At 36.4% G+C, this 23,389-nt stretch overlaps 1 protein-coding gene across 4 annotated transcripts in view; it reads left to right on the forward strand.

The window, feature by feature from the left end:
* Positions 1–23,075, forward strand: part of LRRCC1 (leucine rich repeat and coiled-coil centrosomal protein 1) — a 41,100-nt gene extending 18,025 nt beyond the window's left edge. For 2 of the 4 annotated variants that reach the window (XM_030937997.1, XM_030937998.1), the window contains 11 exons: positions 1,333–1,481; positions 4,813–5,017; positions 5,744–5,883; positions 7,274–7,475; positions 10,338–10,523; positions 11,290–11,464; positions 12,987–13,150; positions 15,016–15,224; positions 15,319–15,456; positions 18,375–18,510; positions 22,388–22,901. In XM_030937997.1, the coding sequence (XP_030793857.1) occupies positions 1,333–1,481; positions 4,813–5,017; positions 5,744–5,883; positions 7,274–7,475; positions 10,338–10,523; positions 11,290–11,464; positions 12,987–13,150; positions 15,016–15,224; positions 15,319–15,456; positions 18,375–18,510; positions 22,388–22,510 (1,827 nt within the window). In that variant the 3' untranslated portion in view covers positions 22,511–22,901. Of the gene's footprint in view, positions 1–1,332; positions 1,482–4,812; positions 5,018–5,743; positions 5,884–7,273; positions 7,476–10,337; positions 10,524–11,289; positions 11,465–12,986; positions 13,151–15,015; positions 15,225–15,318; positions 15,457–18,374; positions 18,511–22,387 lie in introns of all 4 variants that reach the window. The other 2 variants (XM_010381743.2, XM_030937996.1) reach the window with 2 other exon arrangements.
* Positions 23,076–23,389: the final 314 nt, after the last annotated feature.

Consider the following 23,389-nt stretch of genomic DNA (forward strand, 5'->3'; position numbering starts at 1 on the left):
ATTGGAGTGATGAAAATTGGTTATTTTTTTCCTTCCTGATTTCCAGATTTTATGTAATGCTATTTTTGAATGAATGAAAATTTCATTTTTTTATGATCAGATTTAAGTGAAATCATTTGTTATATGCTTCTGGAGGAAGAAACAGTTATGAATTTTTTAATTCTTATTCCTTAATGTAGTGCTTCCTACTTTTTTGGGGTGTCAGACCCTTTTCAGTATCTAAAAATCTGTACAGGTCTTCTCAAAGAAGCCCATTTTTACACTCAAAACAAATGTATATAATTTCAAGGTTTTCATGGACTTTCCTGAAACTCAATTTTGGACCACTGGATCCCCGATTAAGAGGTGTTCAAAAATGTTTTAATTTTTAAAATTTTCATAACAATTCTCATGTTGAGAAACTTCAGTTCTTGTGGATTCATTATTTTATATTTTTCATTAACTTCCCCTTATATTACTTGTGTGTTGTTCTTTCAGTAATAGAATTGATACATTTTAGGCTACTGGTTTCCTCCCCTTATTCTCAACTATAGAGGCTTTAATATTGAAAAATAATAATTATCATTATGACTTTGGACACACTTCATCTTTCTTCTTACTTAACCTATTGTGCCTGTGTTTCCCAAGTTACATATTCATTTTTTCATGAAAAATCAATCTTGTCTGATTCTACCCCCGCAAGTTTGTTTGAGATTAGATCCTTACCAATCTTCATATTCCTTGCGTGCCTTGGTAAGGACTCTGTATCCTTAATACAGGGTCTGGCATGTGAGTGCCATGCTATGAGTATATACTATTTCAAAAATCGAATCTTATCTACTGTGGCATAATAATGGCAGCTAACATTTATTGATTGGTTATTATGTAGCAGGCACTGTTCTGCACTTATCTGTATGCTTTGCTACCATTAACTTAATTTTTGGCCAGGCGCAGTGGCTCATGCCTGTAATCCCAACACTTTGGGAGGCCGAGGTGGGTGGATCACTTGAGGTCAGGAGTTCAAGACCAGCCTGACCAACGTGGTGAAACCCCGTCTCTACTAAAAATACAAAAAACAGCCAAGCGTGGTGGGACATGCCTGTGGTCCCAGCTACTCAGGAAGCTGAGGCAGAAGAATCGCTGGAACCCAGGAGGCGGAGTTTGCAGTGAGCTGAGATCATGCCCCTCCGCTCCAGCCTGGGTGAGAGTAAGACTCAAAAAAATAAAATAAAAAGTTTCACCACAGCTCTTTGAAGTAGGTACTATTATTCCCCAGTTATAAATGGGGAAGTCGAGGCTGTGAGAAGTTAGGTAACTTTTATAAGTTCACATAACTTTGTTGTCTTCTTTCAGTCCCTTGTTGAACAGCTAGACCAAGAGAGAGAGAAGAGATGGAGAGCTGAGCAAGCCGAAAATAAACTCATGGATTATATCGATGAGCTGCATAAACATGCAAATGAAAAAGATGATATTCATAGTCTGGCTTTACTTACCACAGATAGGTAAAAAAATTAATAAACCTGAAGATACCTCATAGCATAAAGAATACTGACTTTAGAACTTTAATTCCTTAGTTTCAGTGTAGTTCAATCAACAACGTGTGTGGATTTAGTTTGATTTGAACTAATTTTATTAGATAATTTAACACTTTAATAGCTTGTTATATCAACAAGAAATTCAGATACATGTATTTGAGCCCTCAAGCAGGAAGGTGTCGGGTAAATATTATAAGTAAAGAACAGCAAGAGACTAGAGCAGTTTTTAACAACTTTTTATATAAAGTGCCAGATTCTGTAAAGGGCAGGCATTGGCAGCCTTTTTCTTTCAGCTTCTTGGGTCATATTTGATTTCATCACATACTCATCTTCTGCAGTGAGCTTTTGTATCATATAGCCCAGTTTCTTAATCTAGTGTTTTTATTCTATCCTCACCATTACGTCTCCCGTTTTATCTGGGGTTTTTTGTTTTGTTTTGTTTTGTTGTATTGCATTCTTTAATACAGGTCTGTCATTTCATTCTGTGAAAATACCAGTTTTTTAAATTACAATAACTTTTTTCTTCTGTTTCCTGTAATTATTTCTAATGTTATGCTTTTCCTCAAATGATTATAAGATTTTTAGAGTTTCTTATGGTTTCTTACCCTTGAATGAGCACTAGGTTTCTAGACTTGACATTTGCTAACAGACTTTGGGAAGTTGCTCCTGGTTCCATTTCCTGTCTGATTGTGCAGTGGGTAATTCCCCTTCTAAAATCTCATTTGGATAAGTTGATGGACACAGTTCACAGCCCAGTTCCCAGTTTCTTTTAAACACTTTTGTGATACTGACATGGTGTTTTCTACCCCACTGCATGTTTCTCTGATATGTTGTGCCTGTCGAGTATAAAGACAATTCTAATGTGCTATGAGAACCTCTATAATTATAAAGCTATGATGCATAATGTTATTGCTAGCCCTTCTACCACTACGCACCAACTTACTGCCTTATTTGTATTTTACAAATGTCTGTCTGAATTGACAGAAGAAGCTACTGGGTATGATGAGGGAACAGGATGGTTCAGTAAGAGTGCTCTACCTCAGAAAAACAGCACTCCTGCTTTCAGTAAGTGGATAAGTAACCAACATTATGTAGTGACAGATTTATAGAGACTCTGACTGAGTCATGGACAGACAGTAGAAGAGAAAAGATATGTCTTCCTTTTTTCAGAATGGAGCAGTTTCATGAGGCAAAGCCTGAGTGTTGTAGGAGTTGTTTTTAATTTCAATTTAGTTCCATTTGCCTTATAATTGAAATTATTCCCAAATTTTGGCATTCTGTTATCTTTTGTTTTCAGTTATATGTGTATGAATTTTTACTTTATTCTGTATTCTAGGTATTTAGCAGGATATTAGAGGAAGCTGTGTCTAGGGCTGCTAGCCAGTCCATTTAAACTGGAAGACTTTGGGCACACTTTATCTTTCTTCTTACTTAACCTATTGTTGTGTCCTGTGTTTCCCAAGTTATGTATTCATTTTTTTCATGAAAAATCAATCTTTTCTGATTCTTCTATCTACGCCACCCCCCCGCCCAGCACCACCACATGTTTGTTTGAGATTAGATCCTTACTAATCTTCCTATTCCCTTATGTGCCTTGGTAGGGAATCAGTATCCCTAATAAAGGGTCTGGCATGTGGGTGCCATACAATTTCAAAAAAATAAATCTTATCTACTTTGGTATTTTTATTATCCAAACTTCCTTGATGACCAGATCTGTTCATCTCATTATCTACTAAAAATGCCTTGTCTGTATTCCTCATAAGTTTCTTAAGATCAGCATGGCCTCAGGTGGACTCATTCTTCTTCCTTATTATATATTTCTTGCCCTAATAAATGGTGCCCCATCCAGCATCCAGTCAGTCACCAAAACTATAGAAATCTAGGAATCTTTTTTTTTTTTGCTTCCTTTCTCTTTCTCCTATTCTACAGCCAGTTGATATTATCATCTTTATTGATATCTTTATTCATCAGTTGATACTGATGTCATCTTAAAAGATGTTGAACTATCTCCTCTGTATCCCAAACCTGTTACCTTTCTTTAGGCCCTTATCTGTTGCTTAGATGATTGTTCCATTTCTACTTCTCTGTGGCTTCCCTGCCCGCAACCCATATGCAGTCTAGCACCCTTTCATATAGCATACCAAACAGGAGTTGAGAGCATGAACAAAGGAAGACCAGTTCAGAGAGTACTCTCATTGAAGTCAAGAAGAAAGATGATAAGGACAAGAATTGGACAAATGACCATAATGTAGAAGTTGATGGATATATTTTTTTAAATATGCCTTGGAAATTACACTGGGTTGGCTGCGTGACTCAGTAATTTCTTCATGAGGCTGCATCTTTGTCAGTGTCCCGTTTCCAAACAATAGACTTATAGTCTGTCATCTCAACCACCTGTCTGTAGTAAGGGGTGAGCACTTGGCCTAAGCTGGGTAAACATCCTATATCTTGTGGCCACAGTGATTGGTTCATGGGGTGGACATATGAATCCAACTGGACTAATCAGAGCCTTGCCTAGGACTCATTCTAAGTTGAGCTAGAGAAAGATACTCTTTCCTGTTTGGTTCAGGGTTATTAGAATACGATCCCAGAGATGTTCATAGTCTCCCTCCTGTACCCCTATCCCAAACATAAAGATTCTTGCATGACACCATGCAGACCACCTATATCTGATTTCCTAGAGTCTGCTTTTGAAGCCAGATTCTAGGATTGTGTTATGTTCTTTTTTTCAGTGGTCCCTCAGCATAGTGCCACCACATCCTTCTCTATGTTTGCTTATGCAGATCAGTAAATTCTCTCTTTTATTGAAACTGATTAAGAGTTTTCACTTGTAATGAAAGGGTTCTAACCAGCACAAAGCTGGGAGCAATATTGGGTGTCTGGGTTCAATACAAGGAGTCCACGTTGACTTACAGGTTGCTATTTATGTAGCACATCTGTCACATCGCTTTATAAATATATCAAGTCTGTTCCTTCTGTGAGATGCTGGGTTCCTCGAAGGCAGAGAAAACTCCATGTTATTCATCTTGCTTGCCTTTAAGTCCATATCTAGTATAATGCCTGAAACAAATTGTTTAGTAAAGTTCTGCTGTGGAATAGTAATTTATATAAAATATTTTCCTTTTGATCATAATGTTAGGTTCAGGAGTAGGGGAAAGACACACTCTTTTTTTGCCAGTTTTTACTGTAATTAGAATTTGAAACATACTTCAGATCTTCTCTAAGTTTGAACACTTACTACCATGTTATCATTTTTATATGTGTATATACTTAACAGCACATATAACTTCTGCTTTAGGCTAAAGGAAATTATTTTTAGAGAGAGAAATTCCAAAGGACAACTCGAAGTTATGGTTCACAAACTTCAAAATGAAATTAAAAAACTGACTGTTGAACTAATGAAAGCAAAAGATCAACAAGAGGATCACCTTAAACACTTAAGAACCCTGGAAAAATCATTAGAAAAAATGGAGAGACAGAAAAGGCAGCAGCAGGCGGCACAGGTATTTCTCTATTTAATATATGAGTGGCATAGATTAACACAAATTCATAGCTTCTATCGTGAAACAAATTATACCACCTAGAAAACCTAAAAGATGTGAGGCTAAATGGAAGAAGCATCTGTCACAAAATGCAAAGCTTCTTTCTTAGCTAATTAGCTAGTATGTTTTTTCTTTTTTTAAAAAAAAATCTGTCATAGTAGGTATCTTCTTGAATGAACTTTAGATGTTAACAACAATGAAAGCCCTTTTATTATTGAAAAAATAAAATTGGAAATAAGCAAAAAAAAAAGATGTGAGACTATATGCAAAAATTAAATTGCTGTTAATTTAACAGTCACAAAGCCTGTTGAATTATGTCTAAATTAAGACTACTAGCTCTTAAAGCAGTTAAAAAGAAAAGTTGATAGAAATGTTGCAGGTAGTTAGGCTTTTATTCTGAGAGAGCTGGCTTTTAAAAAGGCTTTCAGGTGGTTGAAGGAATTTCATTTTCATGGTTCTGAATGGAAATTATTAAAATCTGTGGTGCAAATAAGCAATAGTTAATGCTAGTGTATTTGTTCCTTCCAAGGCTGCACTTTGTGTGACTGAAATATCATTAATTTCCTAAATTTTGAAAATCAACTTAGTCACCAGACACTGTCATTTAAAAGGTACTTATGGAAATTGACATTAAAATAGCAGGGGAGATTATTATCTAAATACTGTAATTGTGTGCATTTTACTCAGATAAGACTGATCCAAGAGGTGGAACTCAAAGCTTCAGCTGCTGATAGAGAAATATACTTACTTAGAACTTCCCTTCATCGAGAAAGAGAACAAGTGCAACAACTTCATGAACTTCTTGCATTGAAAGAACAGGAACACAGGTAAATGAAAAATGTATCAGGAATGTATTGGCATTTAAAAATAGAAAAAGAAAGCTACTGGTTCCCCACCACCAGTATTTAAAGATAGTGACTGAGCATTGGTATAGTCTGACAGAATCAGTTATTGGAAAATGCCATGTTCATGTATGTATACATTAGAATCAGCCCTATAGCAAGAATTAGTAGCTAAAAAATGAATAGGTGCCTTTGTTATCAGTATTTGAGGTATAGGTTTATAACAATATAGCTAATTTTTCATTTCTCCAAACCCAGCCAAAAGTTGGTCTTTATATAGAGAGAAAATTTTTAATTGACCTCCAAGTTAATTAATTAGTAAATTAATCAGTAAATTAATCAGTATTCTTTATTCTTCTGAAGGAAGTGTCAGTGAACTTTTTCTGTAGAGGGTCACATAGAAAATATTTCAGGCTCTGTAGGCCATACCTAACTTTGCCTTTGTAGCAAAAAAGTAGCCATAGATAATAGATAAATGGACAGCATGGCTATGTTACAGTAAAAGTTTATTTACAAAGAAAAAGGCTGTCACATTTGGCTGATGGGCTGTAGTTTGTCAACTCTTGCTCTATAGAATCCGTAGTAATTTGAACATTTTCAGCTTATCTATTTCAGTTATTTATTTACTATCCTACCAGTGAAATTGTATGATTATCATATGTTCATTGTATTCATTCCCAAACCTGTTTTGTTTTGTATCTACACAAATTTTGGTGCTCTGGGGAAAATTGTTATCATGTGTAGAAGAGACAACTATAAAAGATTGGGGAAAAATAATCACAAAAATCTAGAATTTTGTACTTAGTTTCCTTTACAGGAATTTTGTACTTAGTTTGCTTTACTTAGTTTCATTCCAGTTTAAAGAAACCAAAAACTGGAAATGATGGGTTTCACATTATGGGTTTGAGTAATGCAAGAAAAGTAGTGGAGAACTGTAAAGAATGGACTAACTGGCCCAATATCAAAAGATTAGTAAATAATTTTATACTTTAACTGACTTTTTCTATTAACAAACCACCAGTGCTAATCAGACTGTATTTATTGCAAGTCAAACACTTGGCCAAAGTAGTAGATACAGTGAAATAGCTTATGCAAATGCACCTGAAGAATTTCTGAAGCCATAGAATGATTCTGAACTATCTCATGAAGTTAAGATTTGATATACTTCCCTTATCCCCATCATTATTAAATACACAATCAAATAAAACTCATATTATTTGTACCTATCTGTGCCCAATTACTGTGTTTGAAAGCGAGAGGCCAATATTGAATTACCAATATCAAATATAGAATATTAAGAACTATGTGAAGACCTTTAAAATGTTTCTTTTCAGGTGAGTATCATCCTTTTATCTTTATATGTTTTTCACTCCAGGAAGGAACTTGAAACAAGGGAGTTTTTTACTGATACTGAGTTCCAGGATGCCTTAGCTAAAGAAATAGCCAAAGAAGAGAAAAAACATGAGCAAGTGATAAAAGAATACCAAGAGAAAATTGATGTATTAAGCCAGCAGTATATGGATTTAGAAAATGAATTCCGTATTGCTTTAACTGTTGAAGCCAGAAGATTTCAAGATGTAAGAATTGGCACCCAGCTCTTTATTGAAAACAGAATCAGTAAGATATGGTTTGATGAGAGGACTTGTTTTAGAAACATAGCTGTATTAAATGTTGGCTTCATAATCTTAAGTAAAATATATACATTCTTAGAGGCCTTAGTTTCCTCAAGTAAACAATAGCTATTTATTGCTCTTGCAAAAACTAAGTAAGATTATAAACATTATAGAACATTGGGATAGGAATCAGAGAACCTGAATTCCCTTCTATTACTATAGAGTAGGGATTGGCAAAACTAAAGCCCCCAGGCCAAATACGGCCCGCTGCCTATTTCTCTTTTAAGTAAAGCTTTATTGGAACAAACCCGTGCTCATTTTTTACATATTATCTATAGCTGCTTTTCCATTACAAAAGCACAGTTGAGTACTTTCTTTTCTTTTTTTTTTTTTTTTTTGAGATGGAGTCTCACTCTCTCGCCCAGGCTGGAGTGGTGCCGTGGCATCATCTCAGCTCACTCCAATTTCTGCCTCCCAGATTCAAGCAGTTCTCCTGTCTCAGCCTCGCAAGTAGCTGGGACTATAGTCACATGCCACCATGCCTGCCTAATTTTTGTATTTTTAGTAGAGACAGGGTTTCACCATATTGGATAGGCTGGTCTCGAACTCCTGATCTCAGGTGATCCACCTGCCTCGGCCTCCCAAATTGCTGGGATTACAGGCGTGAGCCACTGTGCCCAGCCATAGTTGAGTACTTTCAACAGAGTTCATATGGCCTGGCCTGTATAGCCTAACAGTTTACTGTTTGGCACTTTCTAGAAAAAGTTTGGTAACCCTTGCTATAGAGGAATAATTGTGCTCCTCCGACCAGTGCCACCAAACGTATACTAGATCCCATTGCCTCTTGCCTACTTAAAGATATGGCTTCTGTAAGCCTTCTTTCTTGCTCTCTTACATCTGCAATTTTTCCCTCTATATTGGATCATTCCCTTCAGCATGCAAACATGCTGTGATTTCTCTCATCTTAAAACTCACTTGATTCCGTTTCTTCCTTTGACTACTATGTTGTTTCTCTGCTTCCATTTACAACAGAACATCTCAAAATTGTGCATTTGCTGTCTTTGATTTCTCTACTTCTCTCTTCTCCAACCTGCTCTCATCTGGTTTTTATCTCTATTGCTCTACTAGCATTGTGCTATCAAAGCCACCAGCAATATCCACACTATGAAAGTTGTCAGTTAAATTTGTCCTCATCTGATCTGACCTAGGTGTAGCATTAGATAGGGTTGATAGCTTTCTCTTCTTCCATACTCTTTCTTTGCTTGGTTTCCACCATACTGCATTTCTTGGTTTTCTTGGCTTTCCATTACGTCACGTCTTTTCAGTCTCTCTGTTTATCTTATTTTTTCCACAATTTCATTATTGCAGTGCCCAAGTTTTCAGCCCTTAAATTCCTTTCTTTTCTATATACACTCATTCTCTTGGTAAACTCCTCCAGCATCATTATATCTCCAGCCTGGATGTTTTGCATGAATTTTAAACTTCTATGACTAACCACCTATTTAACATATTCTACTTCACTGCTGATTTTACTACCAAACCTTCTACTTTGACATTTCTCCTGTCCCAGTGAAAGACAACTCCATCCTTCTAGGTGCTTAAGCCAAAAACAAAGTTATTATTGATTACTCTTTGTCTGACACTACACATTCAGTACCTCAAGAGATTCTGTCACCATTATTTAAAAAATATACTTGTGGCCAATTCTTACCACCTCTAACATAGCCACTTTGGTAAGTCACATTATCTTATATGAAGAACTTTCAAGTTAATCTTCCTGCCTCTATCTTTCCCCTACCCCCCTCTGTTTATACCAAACACAGCAGCTAGAATGTTCTTTTAAAATACATGTTTGGTAATATGACTCCTCTCCTCAAAGACCTCCATTGTCCCTTCATTTTATTCAGAGTAGTGATCAAAACACTTCACAATCTAGCCCTCTGAGTTCATGTCCTACTACCTTCCCCTTCATTTATGCCACTCCAGTGACAACAGCCTTCTTCCTATTCCTCCAGTGTATCAGGCACATTCCTGCCTAAAACACTCCTTTCCCACTCATTTGCACGGCTGCAGTCCCTGCCTTCTTCCAGTCATTGCTCCATTGTTGCATTCTCAGTGATTATGCCAGTTAAACTTGAACCCACATCTCCCAACACTTCACACAATTCACATCCTTCTAACCTTTTACCCAAGCATATAGTATCATCTAACATGATGTATATTATGCTTGTTGTTATATTGTCAGTCCCTGCCACCTAGAATTTAAGCTTTACAAAAGCAAAGATTTTAATCTCTGGTATTCACTGATGCATTTCAGTGCTTAGAGCAATATCTGGCCACCCAGGCTGGAGTGCAGTGGCGCTATCTCAGCTCACTGCAACCTCCTCCTCCCAGGTTCAAGCAATTCTCCTGCCTCAGCCTCCCAAGTAGCTAGGATTTTACAGGCGTGCACCACCACACTGGCTCATTTTTGTATTTTTAATAGAGATGGGGTTTCACCATTTTGGCCAGGCTGGTCTCAAATTCCTGACCTCAAGTGATCTGCCCTCCTTGGCCTCCCAAAGTGCTGGGATTACAGTCATGAGCCACCGCACCCAGCCCAAATAAATGATTTCTGGCTTTAGATTTGACATTATTCCCTGGGTCACTTTAGGCAAATATATAATAATCATCCTGGGTCTCTGTTTCATCATCTGGAAATTAGTAGATTGAAACAGATTATCTTTAAATATTATTCTTTTGCTAAAACTGTGATACTATTTCCAGAAGCAAATATTTTCTAATTATTTGGAGAACTGCTATTTATAATATAATTTTGGAATATAGGTTAAAGATGGTTTTGAAAATGTTGCAACTGAGTTAGCAAAGAGCAAACACGCTCTTATTTGGGCTCAACGAAAAGAAAATGAGTCTTCCTCTTTAATTAAAGATCTGACCTGTATGGTAAAGGAACAAAAAACAAAACTGGCAGAAGTTTCTAAATTGAAACAAGAAACAGCAGCAAATTTACAGGTAAGACTTTGCAACATCATATTTTTAAAAATTTTTTTATATTATTTTCTCAAGTGGGTTGTGATAATTTTAGGAAGTACACAAAAGGAACTTTTAAATGATACTAATTATATATTGCATATAAGAAAAATAGTACAACTAAAGAAATTAAACTCATGATTTCACAAATTGTATTGCTCATGAGAGAGCATTTAGGTAAAATAAGTAAATTAGTTTTAAGAAACATGTTCAGTTAAGTAGGTGCGAGCAGTACAGTGATACAGCAAAAATTGTGAAATTAACCAATTCTCAAATGGTTAAAGTTTGGGAAGCACCACTTGGATTGCTGATATTAATTTTGTGGTGGTGATGCTGGTGGTTTTAGATATACTTAGATGTAATAATCATTAAATTAATGTCTTTATTGCCGTTGTCTCAATTTTAAACATTAATGCTATTTTACCCAAAATTTATTTCTGGAAAGTGACTTTTAACACTATTGATATAAATGCTTGGTGAAAAATGTTGAGTATTACAGGTATAGTTTCTCTTTAACAATTTTAGAGTAAAATTCAGATTGTTTAAAGGAGTGGTCTCTTAAATTCGGCTGTTTATTTCATGATCTACATTGGTCTTTAGTTAGTAAAACTAAACCTTCTAATGTAAAATTTGGTAATGTTTACTTGTATTTGCTTAAATAACATTTTTTCTCATTGTAAGATGGAAAAAATAGAAAATAAAGCAGTTATTATAATAATTCTTATTTATTTTTTCGGGGAATATACAGAATCAAATCAACACCCTTGAAATTTTAATTGAAGATGACAAGCAGAAGAGTATTCAAATAGAACTTCTCAAGCACGAAAAAGTCCAGCTTATTTCTGAGCTAGCAGCCAAGGAATCACTAATATTTGGTTTAAGGACAGAAAGAAAAGTATGGGGACATGAGCTGGCACAACAGGGTAAAATTCTCAGATTTTCAAAGGGAAAATAACTTATTCTTATAAGCGAGCAAATCTGGGTATTGGAGACAAAAAGACTCAACTCTGCCTAAAGATGCCAAGAAAAAAGGCGACCCTTTATCTGGAAGGATAAGTAGGCATTTGCCAGCCACAGGGGAATGAAGACCTCTTAGGAAATGAGAAATAGTTTATTACACCAATGAAGAAGTTATGGCTCTGATTTTTTAAATTTTTTTCCCATGATAATTTGACAACTTTTCTGAACCGTGTGTACTTTTACAAAGTAACATCTAAATATATTGTTAAAAATAATTTTTTTTTTTTTTTTGAGACAAGAGTTTTGCTCTTATTGCCCAGGCTGAAGTGTGATAGCTCAGTCTCAGCTCACTGCAACCTCTGCCTTCTGGGTTCAAGCGCTTCTCCTGCCTCAGCCTCCTGAGTAGCTGGGATTACAGCCATGTGCTGCCACGCCTGGCTAATTTTTGTATTTTTAGTAGAGACGGAGTTTAACCATGTTGGCCAGGCTGATCTGAAACTCCTAACCTCAGGTGATCCACCCACCTCGGCCTCCCAAAGTTCTGGGATTACAGGCATGAGCCACCGCACCTGGCCAAAAATAATTCTTATACAGTGATTTCAAGTTATTTGTATAGTATACACATTTAATTTTCTTTTCTGATATATGCAACATTTATTGTGCATGCACAAATTAAAATATTATATGAATGAAAACTATTTTTCAGTAAATCCTCAGTCTCATTCCCTTTCCAATCTCTGTAAAGCAAGAGATATATACTGGGTTGTTTTTTGTTTTGTTTTTGTTTTTGTTTTTGTTTTTTTACATTCACAGATACCTTTAAAATTATGAATAGCTAAATATTTGGGTTTTTTTGGTTTTTTTTTTTTGAGATGAGTCTCACTCTGTTGCCCAGGCTGAAGTGCAGTTGTGTGATCTCAGTTCGCTGCCACCCTGCCTCCTGGGTTCAAGCAATTCTCCTGCCTCATCCTCCCCAGTAGCTGGGATTATAGGCATGCGCCACCACACCCAGCTAATTTTTTTGTATTTTTACTAGAGACAGGGTTTCACCATGTTGGCCAGCCTGGTTTCAAACTCCTGACCTCAAATGGTCCGCCCACCTCAGCCTCCTAAAGTGCTAGGATTACAGGAGTGAGCAGCTTCTCCCGGCCAAGATTTTCAGTTGTAATGGAGCATTGCGTATTCATTCATTCTCTGTAGGAATTTTTAATATGCTCTTGTTTGTTTGAATGTCATAACATGAATTAATATTACATATCTGAGTTACTTATTCTCAACTTTATTTGTGGTTTCAGGTTTTAAAATAGCCACAAGTGTTTAAGAGGCCTTTTTGTTTGCTTCCCTTTTCCTCTTCATATTGTACTATTATAAGCTATGTTTCTTTATTTCGTTTTTTTATTATTATATTACAGTTTGTTAGAGTTTGATAAGATACAAACCCCCAAGGTGTTTCAAAGTTTGTAATTGATGATTTTTGTTTCTTAGGATCTTCTCTAGCCCAAAATCGTGGAAAATTGGAGGCTCAAATTGAAAGTTTATCTAGAGAGAATGAATGTCTGCGAAAGACAAATGAAAGTGATAGTGATGCATTAAAAATAAAGTGCAAAATCATAGACGACCAAACTGAAACTATTAGAAAATTAAAAGATGTAAGTTTGACATTTTATTTTGGTTAAAGAGCAATGGCAGGTTTGAAAATCTTTGGATCAAAGTATCCAAAAGTTGTTTTTCAATGTTTTCCAACTGTTGTAAAATTTAGGGTAGACTATCATGCATTTATTTTTATAATATTTGCCTCTTTGCTCTTAAAAAGTTCTACATGATATTTATTAATTTGGAATGAACTTTACTTCAGAATTTAATGGAGAATCTTATTATGGCCTTTGGAATAACTGGAAATACCCAGTGTCAATTAAGGGTTAGGAGTCACAAGAAAATGAACATTTTATGTGATTTTTTTGTTTTTTTGTTTTTTTGTTTTTTTTTCTTTTTTATTGTTATTATATTTTAAGTTCTAGGGTACATGTGCACAACGTGCAGGTTTGTTACATATGTATACATGTGCCTTGTTGGTGTGCTGCACCCATTAACTCGTCATTTACATTAGGTATATCTCCTAATGCTGTCCCTCCCCCCTACCTCCTCCCCACAATAGGACCCGGTGTTTGATGCTCCCCTTCCTGTGTCCAACTGATCTCATTGTTCAATTCCCACCTATGAGTGAGAACATGCGATATTTGGCTTTCTGTTCTTGCGATAGTTTGCTGAGAATGATGGTTTCCAGCTGCATCCATGTCCCTACAAAGGACACGAACTCATCCTTTTTTATGGCTGCATAGTGTTCCATGGTTTATATGTGCCACATTTTCTTAATCCAGTCTATCACTGATGGACATTTGAGTTGATTCCAAGTCTTTGCTATTGTGAATAGTGCCCCAATAAATATACGTGTGCATGAGTCTTTATAGCAGCATGACTTATAATCCTTTGGGTATATCCCCAGTAATGGGATGGTTGGGTCAAATGATAGTTCTAGTTCTAGATCCTTGAGGAATCGCCACACTGTTTTCCACAATGGTTGAACTAGTTTACAGTCCCACCAACAGTGTAAAAGTGTTCCTGTTTCTCCACATCCTCTCCAGCACCTGTTGTTTCCTGATTTTTTAATGACTGCCATTCTAACTGGTGTGAGATGGTATCTCATTGTGGTTTTGATTTGCATTTCTCTGATGGCGAGTGATGATGAGCATTTTTTCATGTGTCTGTTGGCTGTATGAATGTCTTCTTTTGAGAAATGTCTGTTCATATCCTTTGCCCACTTTTTGATGGGGTTGTTTTTTTCTTGTAAATTTGATTGAGTTCTTTATAGGTTCTGGATATTAGCCCTTTGTCAGATGAGTAGATTGCAAAAATTTTCTCCCATTCTGTAGGTTGCCTGTTTACTCTGGTAGTAGTTTCCTTTGCTGTGCAGAAGCTCTTTAGTTTAATTAGATCCCATTTGTCAATTTTGGCTTTTGTTGCCGTTGCTTTTGGTGTTTTAGACATGAAGTCCTTGTCCATGCCTATGTCCTGAATGGTATTACTTAGGTTTTCTTCTAGGGTTTTTATGGTTTTAGGTCTAACATTTAAGTCTCTAATCCATCTTGAATTAATTTTCGTATAAGGAGTAAGGAAAGGATCTAGTTTCAGCTTTCTACTTATGGCTAGCCAATTTTCCCAGCACCATTTATTAAATAGGGAATCCTTTCCCCATTTCTTGTTTTTGTCAGGTTTATCAAAGATCAGATGGCTGTAGATGTGTGGTATTATTTCTGAGGACTCTGTTCTGTTCCATTGGTCTCTATCTCTGTTTTGGTACCAGTACCATGCTGTTTTGGTTACTGTAGCTTTGTAGTATAGTTTGAAGCATTTTATGTGTTTAAAATATTATTTCAAAGGATAAACCATATCTAATTAACCAGAATATGAAGCATTTAAAGTTAATAAAAACAAAGTACCAATTTTTTTCTTGAAGTGTTTACAAGAAAAAGATGAACACATCAAAAGATTACAAGAAAAGATCACAGAAATAGAAAAATGCACTCAAGAACAACTTGATGAAAAATCTTCACAACTGAATGAGGTACTTGAGAAGTTGGAAAGGCACAATGAAAGAAAAGAAAAACTAAAACAACAGTTGAAAGGAAAGGAAGTAGAACTTGAAGAAATTAGAAAAGCTTACAGGTATTACATAGTATAATGTTTCCCACTGAGAAATAAAATGTAGCCTAATAATTTAATAAACCCAATTTATTTTTCAAATTACTTCTCATATTAGTACACTGAATCAGAAGTGGCATGATAAAGGAGAACTTCTATGTCATCTTGAAACACAAGTAAAAGAAGTGAAAGAAAAATTTGAAAACAAGGAAAAGAAACTTAAAGCAGAAAGAGACAAAAGTATTGAACTACAAAAGTAAGCATTAAGTTCTAAAGGATTTGAGATCTCCTTAATCATAAACACTGTGGAATTGGTGAAATATGTATAAAGAGAGGAGGGCTAAAAATCTTGTAGGACATAGTTACTTGCCAGGAAGTTTATTTCCATTTCATCTGTAAAATGAAGATAGCAGTAGCACCTACCTTAACTTTTAGATAAGAGGTTGACATTTTATATATATATGTGTGTATTTATGAATAGATATAGCTTATATGAATTATCTAGTTATTAGAATAGCGCTTGGCACATAAGAATTGCTATATGAGGCAGGCCACATATGGTGGCTTACACCTGCAATCCCAGCACTTTGGGAGGCCGAGGTAGGTGGATCACCTGAGATCAGGAGTTTGAGACCAGCCTGGTCAACACAGTGAAACCCCATCTCCACTAAAAATAGAAAAAATTAGCCAGACGTGGTGGCAGGCGCCTGCAATCCCAGCTACTCATGAGGCTGAAGCCAGAGAATCACTTGAACCTGGGAGGTGGAGGTTGCAGTGAGCCAAGATCACACCATTATACTCCAGCCTGGGCAACAAGAGTGAAACTTTGTCTCAAAAAAAAAAAATTGCTATGTGAACATTTTGTTTTTATTACGATGAGCATTTTAAACTGTATTTGAATGAAAGCAGCTAGTGATATTTTAGTTGTTGTAAGTGAAATTTAGAGGAGACTGCCAGTTGACTACCAGGGGCAGTGAGCTCCTGAGGAGGCTAGAGGACATTTAGATTGCAGTTGCCAGTACAAGCTGAGGATGAGAGCCAATTTTTTTGTTTGTTTTTCCGAGACGGAGTTTCACTCTTATTGCCCAGGCTGGAGTGCAATGGCGCAATCTGGGCTTACCGCAACTTCTGCCTCCTGGGTTCAAGTGATTCTCCTGCCTCAATCTACCAAGTAGCTGGGATTACAGGCATGCACCACCACACCCAGCTAATTTTTTGTATTTTTAGTAGAGATGGGGTTTCACCATGTTGGCCAATCTGGTCTCGAACTCCTGACCTCAGGTGACCCACCCGCCTCGGCCTGACAAAGGGCTGGGATTACAGGCATGAGCCACCATGCCCGGCCAAGAGCCGATTTTAAAGAGAGGAAATAAAATGTGTACCTGGCTGCCACTGTTCTGTGGGTTCCATAAAATACTCAAGAGGAAATAAGGTTTTACTGTGTTAAATAATATAACTAAACTTGTTAAAAATAATTTATACAGTTGGAACCTTCAAAATTAAGTAGCACAGCTTCATGATTAGTTCTTGTGTGAAGACAGAGTGATACAGATAACATGGCTATGGATAGCCCAAAAATCTCACTTAAAGATAGGTTCTAATTATGTCAAATCTAATGTAACCTGGAATTTGATTTCTTGTTGTGATTCAGTCTAATGGGAAAGTGTTGTTACACTGCAGAAAGTTTTGGTTGATAGCACAGTTGTTTTCTGTTGATAGACCCTGTTCCACTTTGCTTTCAACCAAGTACTAATACAAGAACCTTGGCTTGGAATCTGTTGCAATTTTTTATCCTGCCAGTAACAAATTTACAGTTAGGAGTCTTTCAAATTCTAAAAGAAAGTCATATTCTATAATTAGCAAAAAAAACTAATAAAAATTATAAAACCTAGCAATCTTTAGACTCTTTTCCATTGCATTATTCATTATACCATTAATATAAAAGTGCAGACCTGATTTTATACATGAATTGTCTTTATAACTAAGACTGCTATAAATGCTTTTTAATTTAATGGAATTGTAATAAAATAAGCCAATTATTATTAATAATAATAGGTTTTACTTGTATAGCTTTTTACAATTTATAGGTTGATTTCTTCTATCTTATTTTGAACCCAACAGTAATCCTGTAAGTTTGGCAGAACAGGCAGGATTGTCCTGTTTTATAGTTGAAAAACTCAGCTTGTGACTTGCCCCTAGTCACTTGGCTACTAAGTGGTACAATTTTTAAAAGGCTTTTGATGCATGTTCCTTATGTTCAATCTGTTATTACTGATTGCTGTACCAAAACCAGAAAATGTGTTCTTTTTATGAACGTTACTTTTTTAATAGCATTATTTGTATTTATATAAAGGAATTGTTTTGCCTCCAGGATACTTTTAGCATGAACATTTTGTGAATACCATTTAATGTGTTTTGTCCACTAAGCCTTACCATAAGGAAGCCACAAATACATGTTCATAAACTTAAACCATCTGTACTATGCACTTGTCAAATTATCACATTGAAAACCTAGAGAAAAAAGATTGATAGTAGTCATCATCTGTGAAGGTGCTTATAAACTATACCCTTAAGCCAGATGGTGGCTCACCTCTGTAATCCCAGCACTTTGGGAAGCCAAGGCGGGCAGATCACTTTAGGCCAGGAGTTCAAGACCAGCCTATCCAACATAGTGAAACCCTGTCTGTACTAAAAATACAGAAAATTAGCTGGGCCATGGTGGTGCACAGCCTGTAATCTCACTTACTTGGGAGGCTGAGGCATGAGAATCACTTGAACCTGGGAGCCAGAGGTTGCTTTGAGCCATGATCATGCCACTGCACTCCAACCTGGGTGACACAGCCAGACCCTGTCTCAAAAATAAAATTAAATTAAAAACTGTACTCTAAGGCTCAAAATAAATTGGGAAACAGAATACTCTAACTTTCAGAAAATGAAAATGTAACAAATATTAGTGATATATGATCCTAACCTAATTGTTACCCTAATAGATTTTGCTAGATGATGAACTACTTATATCTTTAGTTACCCTGTAATAGCCCTTTGATATTTTCGTAATACCGAGTTATGTTTTCATTAGTATGAATGTGAGCCACCCAAGAAGAAATAACATCCTAATCTATACATTCACACCACATATACACATATATATGTGGGTGTTCTTGTTTTTTTAAGGAATGCAATGGAAAAGCTTCATAGTATGGATGATGCCTTTAAAAAACAAGTTGATGCAATTGTTGAAGCTCATCAAGCTGAAATAGCACAACTGGCAAATGAAAAGCAGAAGTGTATTGATTCTGCAAATTTAAAGGTAGTGTAAGTAAAATTCACTTCAGTAATCAGTATATTACATGACTATAGCTAAATAAGTTAGATCTTCGAGAATTATAAAGAGAAAAGGCAACATGATCTCATGACCAAATAGATATGAGGAATGTTACCAAAACTATCATGAAACCAGGGTAAAATGTTGGTAATACTTAGATTAATTGTAGAACATAATTCTAATTTCTAAACAAAAATCGTACATTTGATTCTAGTGTGTACTTTCTCTGCTCTCTGGATAAAAATTTCATATCTAATCTTGGATAGAAGTCTGTTTGGTTACACATAGGCAGGGTGAGAATCGGAATGTATTAAACATAATCCATCACCATCTTGGAAAAAGTTATCAAAGAGTACTAGGGTTCAAGACTATCAACTTTATTATCTCAATATTATTAACAAAGTAATGAGTTTAGAGTGATGCTAAATCACAGGCAAACATCAGAAGCACCTATGAAGCTTTTTAATAATACGTACTCAGGCCGGGCGCGGTGGCTCACGCATGTAATCCCAGCACTTTGGGAGGCCGAGGCGGGCGGATCATGAGGTCAGGAGATCAAGACCATCCTGGCCAACATGGTGAAACCCCGTCTCTACTAAAACTACAAAAATTAGCTGGGCATGGTGGTGGGCACCTGTAATTCCAGCTACTCGGGAGGCTGAGGCAGGAGAATGCGTTGAACCCGGGAGGTGGAGGTTGTGGTGAGCCGAGATTGCGCCACTGCACTCCAACCTGGTGACAAAGCAAGATTCTGTCTTAAAAAACAAAAAAATAAAACAAAATAAACACCGTATTCATGAACGTCCCCTCAGAGACTCATTCACTAAGTCTGAAGTCAGACTCGGGTATTTTTTTTATTTCACAGGTGATTCTTATGTGACCTCTCTGGTGAGATAATTATGAATTTCCATTTTTTCCTGCTTCTGAAGTGGTAATAAGAAACTAAGGTATCTGTAAAACTGGAGATGTAGAAATCAGCAACTATAAAAGAGTGCACCAACAGAAAGACAAAGTAATGCTCCATATAGAAATTATATGACCGGGTGTCGTGGCTCAAGCCTGTAATCCCAGCAGAGGCCGAGGCTGGTGGATCAGTTGAGCTAAGGAATTCAAGACCAGCCTGGCCAACATGGTGAAACCCCATCTCCACTAAAAATACAAAAATTAGCGGGGTGTTGTGGCACATGCCTATAGTCACAGCTATTTGGGAGACTGAGGTCACAGGATCACTTTAGCCTAGGAGGTGGAGATTTCAGTGCTCCAAGATTGTGCCATGCTGCACTCTAGCCTGGACTACAGAGCGAGACCCTGTCTCAAAAAAAAAAAAAAAAGAAATCATAATCAAGGTTGTTGTTTAAATGACATTATCCTCAGGACTCTGTGCAAAGAAAAAGAGGGAGTAACGCCTTTGGAAATAATCGCAATAAGAATATAACTTGTCCAAAATTTAGTCTTTTGTTTCATGTGAACAGATATTCCAAATATTTTACTTAAAAACTACCAAATGCAGGCCAGGCGCAGTGGCTCACACCTGTGATCCCAGCACTTTGGGAGGCCAAGGTGGGTGGATCATCTGAGGTTGGGAGTTTAAGACCAGCCTGACCAACATGGAGAAACCTCGTCTCTACTAAAAATACAAAATTAGTCGGGCATGGTGGCACATGCCTGTAATCCAGCTACTCAGGAGGCTAAGGCAGGAGAATTGCTTGAACCCAGGAGGCAGAGGTTGCAGTGAGCCGAGATCACACCATTGCACTCCAGCCTGGGCAAAAGAGTGAAACTCTGTCTCAAAATTTAAAAAAGCTACCAAATGTAGGCTGGGCATGGTGGCTTAACACCTGTAATCCCAACACTTACTAGGAGGTTGAGGTTGAGGTGGAAGTATCACTCAAGACCAGGAGTTCAAGACCAGCCTGGGCAACATAGCAAGACCTTGTCTCTACAGAAAAAAAAATGTGTTAATTATCCTGGCATAGTGGTACACGCCTGTAGACCTGTCTACTCAGGAGGCTGAGATGTGAGGATTGCTTGAGCCCAGGAGTTTGAGACTATGGTGAGCTATGATCATACCACTGCACTCCAGCCTGGGTGACAGCAATATCCTATCTCAAAATTTTAAAAATCTACCAAATGTTTAACAAGGGTACATCAGGTAATACTAAATAAGGATTAAACCTTAAATAAGGTTACAGGTAATACTAAATAAGTTAATACTAAGTAAGGTTTAAGTATTAACCTCAATACTAAATAAGTTTAAGGTTTAAACACTTAAGGGAAGTGTTTCAAGTAATATCAAAGGGAAAAGTTTTAGAAATAGCACTAGAGCTTAAATATGATATATGATCATTGGGTTTACAGGCAGGGGATTATGAGGTATCAGATAGTGATGATTACTTAAATTAGGAGAAATACTAGCTTTCTAAGGGAAAAGAGATTGAGAGATCTACATTAGGGGTTAGGAAGCATGAAGTAAACATAAAAAGATGGTCATATTGGTAACATCAGAAGTGTTATGATATCGTAGGAAAGACAGTTTCAATTAGAAGTTAACAATATCAACTACGGCTACTCCTAGGAGAATGTAGGTTAGGAATAAATGATAAAATGATCTCTCAAAAAGATGGCAATATATAACCACCAACAGCATTTTTAGAAAAGCTGTAGGCACTACATTAAAGATAGGGTTTCTTTGGGGAAGGAGGTTATTTCAGTTTTAAAAATCTATAAGGAACTGGTGTTTAAGCTGAACTTGTGACTCAGCATTGATAAGCAGCATAGGACCGTAGAAGGATTAATCAAAAGCATGGGATTCTGTGCTAGCTATGATATATAGAAACTGTACAACCATAAACAGATTTTCTAAGCTCTAAAATAGAGTTAAAATGTGTGTGTGTGTGTGTGTGTGTGTGTGTGTGTGTGTGTGTGTCTGTGTGTCTGTGTGTGTATATATATATATATATTTTTTTTTGGAGATGGAGTTTCACTCTTGTTCTGGCTGGAGTGCAATGGTGCTATCTCGCCTTACTGCAACCTCCACCTCCTGGGTTCAAGTGACTCTCCTCCCTCAGCTTCCCGAGTAGCTGGGTTACAGGTGTGTACCACCACACCCGGCTAATTTTGTATTTTTAGCAGAGGCAGGGTTTCACCATGTTGGCCAGGCTGGTCTCAAACTCCTGACCTCAAGTGATCTGCCCACTTCAGCCTCCCAAAGTGCTGGGATTACAGCTGTGAGCCACCACACCTGGCCAAGTTAAAATACATTTCCATGTCTTGGCCAAGCGCGATGGCTCACGCCTGTAATCCCAGCACTTTGGGAGGCCAAGGTAGGCGGATCATGAGGTCAGGAGATCGAGACCATCCTGGCTAACATGGTAAAACCCCATCTCTACTAAAAATACAAAGAAAAAAATTAGCTGAGCGTGGTAGCGGATGCCTGTAGTCCCAGCTACTCAGGAATCTGAGGGAGGAGAATAGCATGAACCTGGGAAGCGGAGCTTGCAGTGAGCAGAGATCACGCCACTGCATTCCAGCCTGGGCAACAGAGCGAGACTCCATCTCAAAAAAAGGAAAAAAAAATATATATATATATATAGAGAGAGAGAGAGAGAGCCATGTCTTTTTCACAAGAAGTTTATGAAAACTAAGTAGATAATACATTAATGCATGAAAGTACTTTGTATACTATATAAACACTGTATTTTTCCTATTAGCATTTGAGCAAGTTACATTTTACTGTCATTTCTTCAACTACATCACAAATTTCAAAATGTGTAAGAATAAATTGTGGACCTTTTCTTTCAGAATGCATTTTAAAAATACATTTTCTTTAAGAAATTAAAATGTAAAATTTACGTCAATTTAGGTCCATCAAATTGAAAAAGAAATGCGTGAACTTTTGGAAGAAACGTGCAAGAACAAAAGAACAATGGAAGCAAAAATTAAGCAACTTGCTTTTGCTTTAAGTGAAATTCAGCAAGATATGTGATGGTTCTGAGAATGAATTTAATTGAAATGGACCAGCAGACCTATTGTAAAAATGATTAAATATTGTAATAGTAGTAACTGCTATGACTTTGAAATCTCTTTCTACACATTTCATTATGAATATATTTTTAAAGACTTTTGATCAAGTATTTATTAATTGTATAGGTTTTTTATAATAAATTGTTGACAGTTTTGTCTATTAGAAAAAAACTGTCATAACTAGACTTAACATTTTTCTTGTTTCTGTACTATACGTTGTTTGGTAATTACACATTTGCCTACAAATTTGTAAATGAAAAGATTAGTATTTTGACTATATGGGGTAAAATATTTTAATCGTTGTCTTATTGTGATGATGAAGAACTAATTATATTTATTGTCATTTAGTTGATGTAGCTCAATTCTTTTAAAGTGCTTATGTTGCCAAAAAGCATTTGAAATCTGTATGATAAAAGATGTGGAATTCTTAAGAAAGTATATGTAGCCATCTCCACATCACTCATTATGACCCCTTTTTTTATAATGCATATATCTTTTCATTAAAGATTACATTTAAGGTTTTATAAATATTGTCTGTTCCTGAAGAGGAACACCACTGTTCTACCTTCATTCTCCCTTCTAGTCACTGTATATGAAGAAATTCATATATTGTAACTGGAAGCAGTAACTCATTTCATTCCATACCAGGTCATTACTGTATTACTATTTCACTTTTGTCACATCATATGCTATGTATGCAGAACAAAAGTCTGAAGTACTATGCCCCTCTTCTATTTCTAAAAGGAAGAAAATATACATTTTCTTGATATTGGTACTGAACTAAGATTTTAAAAGTAAATGGAACAAAAATAAGTGCTTCATAAGGAGGAGGCCCCATTTC

The sequence above is a fragment of the Rhinopithecus roxellana genome, chromosome 9 (genome assembly GCF_007565055.1).
Source record: "Rhinopithecus roxellana isolate Shanxi Qingling chromosome 9, ASM756505v1, whole genome shotgun sequence".
NCBI classification, from domain to species: Eukaryota; Metazoa; Chordata; class Mammalia; order Primates; family Cercopithecidae; genus Rhinopithecus; species Rhinopithecus roxellana.